The sequence below is a fragment of the Sinohyriopsis cumingii genome, chromosome 15 (assembly GCF_028554795.1).
Source record: "Sinohyriopsis cumingii isolate HCF-2022 chromosome 15, ASM2855479v2, whole genome shotgun sequence".
NCBI lineage: Eukaryota > Metazoa > Mollusca > Bivalvia > Unionida > Unionidae > Sinohyriopsis > Sinohyriopsis cumingii.
This window is the reverse complement of record NC_142975.1, coordinates 36,105,097-36,113,681: the sequence shown is the minus strand read 5'-3', so window position 1 is coordinate 36,113,681 and position 8,585 is coordinate 36,105,097. Positions and strand designations below refer to the sequence as shown.

General features: G+C 35.0%; 1 protein-coding gene across 1 annotated transcript; it reads right to left on the bottom strand.

Annotated features, from left to right (window-relative positions):
- Positions 1 to 571: 571 nt before the first annotated feature.
- LOC149781605 (cyclic AMP-dependent transcription factor ATF-3-like) lies at positions 572 to 2,806 on the bottom strand. Its single transcript, XM_089934989.1, has 3 exons — positions 2,516 to 2,806; positions 1,603 to 1,710; positions 572 to 727 (listed from the first exon to the last, which is right to left on the bottom strand). Exons 1-3 carry the CDS (start codon positions 2,804 to 2,806, stop codon positions 572 to 574), a joined length of 555 nt encoding a protein of 184 aa, XP_089791115.1.
- Between the last annotated feature and the right edge of the window lie 5,779 nt (positions 2,807 to 8,585).

Genomic DNA, 8,585 nt, shown 5'->3' with positions numbered 1-8,585 from the left:
TTAAAGAAAACATGTTACAAAAATATATATCATGCTACGAATAGCTTCATACACAACATATCTAAATATTAAAAAACGTCACCCGTATGTTCCTGTAGATCTTACTATATACCAGTACAAAGCTTTAGTAAAATATACATGTGTATAGAAAATGTAAGGGTTTTTATTTTATTACATCACGTTTAATCCTTTAAAAATAGCATGTCACATAATCGGCGTTAAATAAAGTACAACAACATCTCTTTCCGTTCCTTAAGTTATATATATATATATATATATATATATATATATATATATATATATATATATATATATATATATATATATATATATATATATGAACGAGAAAATCAGCCATTGTACAAAGATCGCAACCGTTTGAACCTCATATTTTGTCCTCTTTTATTCATCTCAGTGGCTGATGCCGAGGAATATTTTCTCGTTTAAATGGGACCTGGATACCGACTGAGTTAATCTGAGTAATTATATAATGGACAAAACATATACTTGGTCCAGAAAGCCTTATCTCTATGAGGGTCCCCATACTCCTGAAAATCCGCTTCCATAAACGTCACGATGGGAAACTTGGCTGCATATAGGGGTCAGTGACGTTAGGACAAACAGACAGGTGTGACTGAAGCTGCCTCCAAAGAATTTCCTTTTCTTTCCTTAGCTCTCGTATTTGATTTTTCAAGGATGTGTTGTTAGATTCAAGTGTCTGTGTTTCCTGAAAGGAATGGTGTAAATATATATATTGGATTGCATTCTACTACTACTGCTACTACTACTACTACAACTACTACTACTACTACTACTACTAATAATAATAATAATAATAAAATCAACAGCATCAGCACAGACAGATTCAGAAGCATCAGGATTATGCGCTGTTAGCAAATGGTATTTCAGAGCCCCGAGTCGCCGAGTGGTCTAAAGCGCTCTCTGTTACGGATCACTGCCATCTCACCTCTGTATGCGTGGGTTCGTGTCTAGGATTCGGCCAATGTGGGTATGTGAGAAGGCTTGCCAGTAGCTTCTCGTGGGTCGGTAGTTCTTCCCGGGGTTTTCCAGGGTTCTTCCTCCACCATTAATACTCGCCGCCATGCATAGCATATCTAGTGCTGAAAAAAAGCGTTAAACCCAACAACAACATCCACAACAACAACAAATGGTATTTCGCCAGGCATCAAAACGCGAGAAGGAAATTTATATTTACGAATCCGATTTCTTTGTACGTAATCGCTAGTGTATATGTAATGGTATTTATTTCGTCAACTTTACCCCAATACAATAATTTTGGAATATTCTAAAAGTGTTTCATCTTTCATTCTCTTGCATATGTTCAAGCTAAATCTTACATTTCAAGCTTTTGTCTATAGAGGTAAATCTCTGCTTAACTTGCTTAATGTTGAGCTTTGTTTCTGCAATCCTAGTCGGCGTACATGTTTCAACAAATGTTTCCCTTACAAATTTGGATCATACCCAAATTCGAGTTTATGTTACCTGCTTTTCTTTTCCCTTATGTCCATTAAAGACTCTACAAAGACTATCCAAGAAATCCTATGTTTTTTGTTTGTTTATTTAAATTTTGTTTTAGTTTACCTTCTGCAGTTTCGTGCCCAGTGTATTCTGCTTCTCGCGGAATCTTCTTGCCGCCATTCTGTTCTGTTCTCGTCTCCTTTGAACTTTCTCCTTCTCTTCGACTGTCAACTGATAATAAGATTAATACTAATATCAACTATTCAAATAAAATATTTCCATATGCCGACATCAGGAACGGACTTAGAAAACGCTGATCCCGATTACATCCTTTTGGCTGGGCTCCCTGGATTTGCGCGTGGGCCATGATCACGCCATTTACAAATAAAATTTAAAGAATTGTTATATGATATTGAATTAAAAATGTTCTTCCTTCGCTTTAAAATTACATGCTCTCTCTATATTTAATTTTACAAATTCCTAACGCGCGCGGTCTCTGTGAGCCCGGGGCCCGATTTGTCAAAATCGGTCCAATCTGCCTAAGGGCGGCCCTGGTCGACATTACTTGTGCGAAGTTGTCCTTAAACCCTTCATTTAAAAGAGATTTGTAAACAAATGTTGAACACTCAGACAATAATGGAGAAAATTTAACCTGAACCCATATACACTCAACAGAAGCAAAAGGCTCAACTGTGTAATTGTATCAGAATGTATTTCGATTACCGCTGCTGTACATTCGTGCTCTATGGACAGTTTATCTTCTGAAATGCGGTCCCGTAATGTTTGAAAATTCATAGCTGAGTTTTTCAAACCACTATATCAGAGGATGTAATATGGTGAAGGAGATGATCTGTTGATATATGTAAATGTTTATATTAAAAATTGGTATCAAAACTTAAAACTTAAAACGGTCATAAATGTGCAGTGCAGTGATAACTTTGTAACTAAATGTTAAATAGAACGGAAACATAAAATACCATAATATCGTAATCAGAACAATAATTATTTGATTAACATTGTTCAAAAGTTGAGGTACCTCAGCTTTGGGCTTTTCGGTGGAATCATCCATCAGTTCTTCTCTCCCTCCTGTCATCCTCTTAAACATAATTCTGTTTTTTAACTCCTCTTTTATAATTGGCAACATATTGTTGCTTTCTATCGCCTTGACTGCTGCGAGACTTAGACTGGGGTCAATAGTGCTGAACCCCGAAAACTCGGGGAATTCGTGCAATGTTAAGGTCAGTGCACTTGCTGCCGATGCTTCGCAATCAGTCCTACCGTCCATATAAAGGGTCACGTTGACAACGGAATTAGATCTTTCGTACATAGTTCAGACTGAAATATATAAATAAAACATTATATATGACAATCCACCAAGAAAAATATAATTTGTCACTACAATCACTACTATTACTACAATTAATACATCTGCAACTACTACTACTACTAATAATAATAATAATAATAATAATAATAATAATAATAATTGTAATTATCATTATTATTATTATTATTATTATTTTATTACTGTTTTTGTTGTTAATATTTTTTAAATTATTATTATGATTAGTAGTAGTAGTAGTAATAGTTGTAGTAGTAGTACAGTATTTTTAGGGACCCCGACTGGCCGAGTATTCTAAAGCGCTCACCGTTACGGATCACTGCCATCTCAACACTGTCTGCATGGGTTCGAGACACGGGCTTGGCCAATGTGGGTATGTGAGAAAGCTTGCCGGTAACTTCTCGTGGGTCGGTGGTTCTTTCCGGGCTTTTCCCGGGTTCATCCTCTGCCATCAATACTGGCTGTCATGTATAGCCAATCTTGTGCTGAAAAAGAAAGCGCTAAACCATATAACAACAACAGCAACAACACTGTTTTATTCCTTTCCCATTTCCTCCTTTTCCGTATTCTTGATTGTTTCCTCTATTGCATCCCAACCGCTATTTATATACATGTACAAAATTAATCTCTACCTATAGTGTTTTATCTACAATAGAAACTGCAATCATGTTGATTCCTCATGCATGTTTTAACTCAGACAATTCGTAATAGATATTTAAAATAGATCTCTTCTCACAGGCACATTAGGTGGCAGGGGGCAGTTTCACATATTGGCCCATGGCGAATTTCTTAAGTTAAGGGTAAGGTTTTTTAGCTATTTTTGTGTAATAATTAAAGAGGTGGATATATTTATGAATTAGGTGTTTCAGGCTTGTTTTGTTCTTGAAATTGATGTGAGGCATGTCCACCTCTCATAGTCACTGCACAGTATGTAACCAATGTAATACCAATAGTCGGCTAGAAAGCAGAGCTAGCCAACTATAGCAGTAGACGCGTGGGTTCAATTTAATTAGAATGTCTCAATAACGGCGTGGATTACAACTATTCTGAATTGAATAAAACTCTTTAGTAAACAATGTTGTTCAAAAGTATCACCCAGGAAAAGAGCTTGCGTTTGCACTGTCAGCACAACATGCTGTCAAAAATTACCTTCGGATCTGAAAAATGCATTTATACAAAAAGGAGGTGGGTGGGATAAACATTTTATTCTAAGAACTTCACTAGACTTGTCAGGTCAAGTGTGTGATATGATTATGTTGTGCTTCATAATGCATGTCCAAACATATTGACCTTTATGACCTCACTGATGTATTATTTTCTTATGAATTTTTATATTAGGCAGGTGGATGCGATATTAAATTTGTACATAAAATATGGCTCCTGATCCCTTAAATAATAATTATTTAACATGCAGCGTTATGATCATTATTATATTTTTGTGATGTGTACATTGTGTATACTCTCATTCACACTCTCTGATTTTTTGTATATCTCTATATTTGTTCAACATAAACACTCTTCGGATTAATTCTACAAAAGTCAAAGTCTAGATGAATAAATTTACAAAATTGATCTCATAAGATTTATTGTAACATTCACCTTTTTCTGAATTTTTTCTTGCTGTAGTTTTTTTCTAATAGGTCTCAGTTCGCCTGAAACAGATTTTTGGCGAGAAAGCACCAAGTGTTTATAGCTGTTGTGAATTACTGTCTAAACTACGTACATAAAATACAAATACAAAGTGTAACAAGGGTAGTGCTCTATTCCTCATAGAAAAGCAATCCAGAACGATGAAAGGTATTAAAGTAACAATAATTATATACATATCTAGAAACATATGTAACTCTTTTTGCACTAAGTATGCTTTCTGGCCTGAATTCGAGTATAATCTGCATAAGCCCCACTAGACGGACTTAACATGTCTGTTTTGCAGTCTAGTCTTTTCACTTAAGTTTTACTTTTATTCCTCTTTGTCCGATGTGTACTCATGGATTTAACACTATTTTCATCAGTCCAGTGAAGTGCTACATAAAAATGAACACTCTGCAGCACCTGTGAATAAAACACAACCTTATTTGAATTTTGTTTTGAATTTAAAACATATGTATATATATATATAGTGTAACAAAGAGTATATACAACAAGTCCAGTATTGTTTTGCAGATGTCATGCAACAATTACGGTGACGATATTGGTGGCATCACACCATTTCTAGAGAGACAATGAAAGGGTATGGGTTTTGACGGGCAAAAATGAACATAGTATTCCACAATTCATACCAGCTAGCAACTTCTCCTTGTCCGTGTAAATAAACACGTGGATTATACCTGACTTCTTTTCCATCTTCACCGTAGAGATGTACACAAATAAATAAATAAATATGTTCCTTATTAATAAACGAAAGTATATATAACTGTTCACACTTAACTGCCCAAGTATATACAACTGACCCTAAATATATCAGTAAATTTTTACAAATATCCCCATTTATAAAAGAGTTTACGTCATACGGGTTATTCAAACTCTGAACAATGAATAAACCCACTAAATTAATCCTTGATTTGATCTGATTAGTTCCAAGTAAAAAGAGTCAAAAGAGCATTGTTCATCACAATTATCTGTTTTAATCGGATGAGTCACGCGAGCTTATTATTTAGTTTGTCATTGAGAAAGGCTCAGTTGAAGAGCGAGGCCAGCACATTATCATTCATTTCCTATCTCCTATCATCATTTTTAGATTGTTTGATTGTTTTTAAGTTGACCTAGATACTCTTTTAATTTTCAACTTACTATGGTGCTTATGCTGTTGCTCCACAGAACCAGAACTATATATACAACTAACATATCATTTGCTTGGCAATTGTCACAATAGATGCAAACACATGAATGTTTAATGTAACGATTCGAAAATTTCAGTTTCCATTTATTTCGAGTATATAAATATCAAAATGGGTAAAGTGCCCAAGTTTATTAAAACTATTATCAATTTAAGAAAGAAAGAAAGAAAGAAAGAAAGAAAGAAAGAAAGAAAGAAAGAAAAATGATTGACAAATTGACCAACCAACGTACCAATCAACTTACCAAACAACAATCAAATCAATCAGTCAGACATTGAATAAATCAATTAATAAATTACTTTATCATATATTAGTAGTCTAGCTGGCAAATTAATTGATAACAATAAGTATTCCTATAGTTTTATAATTCATCGTATTTCGAGGACGGTTACATGAATAAAATGCGCAGGGCAGGATTAAAAACTACACTATGGACTTAGAAGAAAGCACTGTTATAATTTTGACATAGCAGTCTATATCAGTACAATACTGATGCATGTGGACAGTGCTCTATGGTCCTGATTTTTTCATTTCTATGCTCCAAGGACTGAAAGTGAGAGCCTCTTCAACTAATCAGTGTTCCATTATAGAGTAGACTACATCTGACTGTTCAGAATGGTTTTCAGTATGGCCCAATATTTTGACTTATACCACATTAATCTTTGTATCGTTCATTCACGACACTCGTATTAGCGGAGAAAGCTCGCATTTTCTAAGGTCAGTTCAGGGACATTTCAATATATGTAACGTGGTCAAGCTCTACAGATGTATTACAAAATATTGAAGTGTACAGTTCTAAAAATGCGGTCCAGCGCTTAACATTGTTTTAGAATGTGTAAACAATGTGAAGTATCAAAGAAGTGGACTTTTCTTTGTGTGTAAGGAAATGTTTAATACAATTTGACAAGTACAAATAAGGGTCATTGAGTAAAGATGATAGCTGTGTGCAATCCCGAGATAGAGTGTCGGCCCTCCCCTTATTCTGTATTTAGTAGATCTTGTCCAAACCCTCTATTCAGAAACCCGGCCTGTCCATTAGTCTTCTTTGTATCACGCGGGGGAGGGGTTGTGCGTGATACATTCATAAACGCTGGTAAATCCCTAATAAACATCCGTGGGAATAAACCCTAATGTGTATTAAGTATGTATAGTCTCTATCAGTGAGGAGAGAGAGAGACAGACAGACAGACAGAGTGAGAGAGAGAGAGAGAGACATAGGGTGAGAGACAGAGAGAGGGAGGGAGAAAGAGCGAGAGAGAGACAAAGAGAGAGAGAGAGAGAGAGAGATAGAGAAGGAGCGAGATAGCGGATTATAAGCAATAATGCATTTAAAGATGAAGACCAGCTCCAGTAAATCGGTTAAACACTCGAGATACTAACAATTCATCGAGAGTCAACATTCAATTCCACGACACTGTTGGACAATCTATTTGCCGGCTATAATGCCGGTGAGAACATATGGCGTGTAAGAATTGAAGACGTACGCGATCACCTACCTTAACAGTGTTATATCCTGTTAGCTGTAGGCAAAGAGATTACGCGGTGTACAGTATTGCATGTAGATAAATAAATACCACCCGTGAACTTTAACAATCTTTTTAGTGAACATACATGTAAAAGGTATTACCCCGCTTGATTTTCTTTCTTTATTTCTCGCCGAATATTATAACTCGAAACTAATATTTCCTGTTTAATTGTAGCCAACTATGTTTTAAAGCACCACCTGACAGATTTGCAAACAAATTTGACCTCTTTGTTTGAATTGTTCTTTACAATTGTAATGCGGTTGTATTCCTTTTCAAGTTTGACATGGTTTCTTTTGAACTTCCTGGCAAACGATTTAGGGGACCAAGTGAACAAGGTTAAGAGAACAAATGTATGTGCTTTTCTTGGAAAATTAGTAATGTCTCCCATCTGTCCTCTAAAATATCGCATTTATCAAATCAGGAATATTTATTGAAAGATTAATTTCCTTCCCCACCATATAAATAAACATCTCTCTCTCTCTCTCTCTCTCTCTCTCTCTCTCTCTCTATATATATATATATATATATATATATATATATATATATATATATATATATATAGAGAGAGAGAGAGAGAGAGAGAGAGAGAGAGAGAGAGAAATAGAGAATGAGTTAGAGAGAGAGAGAGAGAGAGAGAGAGAGAGAGACATAGAGATAATGAGTTAGAGAGAGAGAGAGATAGTGCACGGCAAAAACAGCGGTATTTTTAAGGTGATACGTACATCGATTCCTTTTCATACTGGTACTTCAATAGTTTCCATTAGCAACTAATGTTCGGAAATTCCTTAGTAATCGTGTTACGAAATTAATGGTAATAACAGCATGATATTGTTCGTGACACAATGTTTAAAAAAAATGTCGGATTTAGCTAGTGTCGTGTTTTAGATATTTTCTCGCGTATGCTAATATGTAAAATACAAATATTCCTTTCTAAGGCTGCGAATTATCCTAAGACGTCTAAGATTTTCCATTTGAAATTTAAATAATTTCTCAAGTCCTCAGAATATGTTCCCGTCTGTTGATTAAGTGATATATGTTAGCTAGCCCTTTATGATAAATATCTTGTCAAGTTCCTGGCATCCCACTCAAAGTTTCCATACCTGTTATATCCAGAGTATAGCTAGTGAATTGTAAGCTTAAGTGTCAACACTTAATAAACAAGCTCTTAAATGTCAATACAGTGTCCTGTGCAAGTTTAATCATCCCACATTATTTAGTTTCAGTTTAATGATTACAACTTATACAATAATTAATACACACTTAGTAAATTAATTCAACTACAAAAAGGAACATTTGGAGGAGGAAAGGAAGAAACCACGAATATGAAGTTAACACGGACAGGTAGTTTCTTTGTTTCAGAATCGGTCTAAAGCCGTATTATTATATAACACGTATTGACAT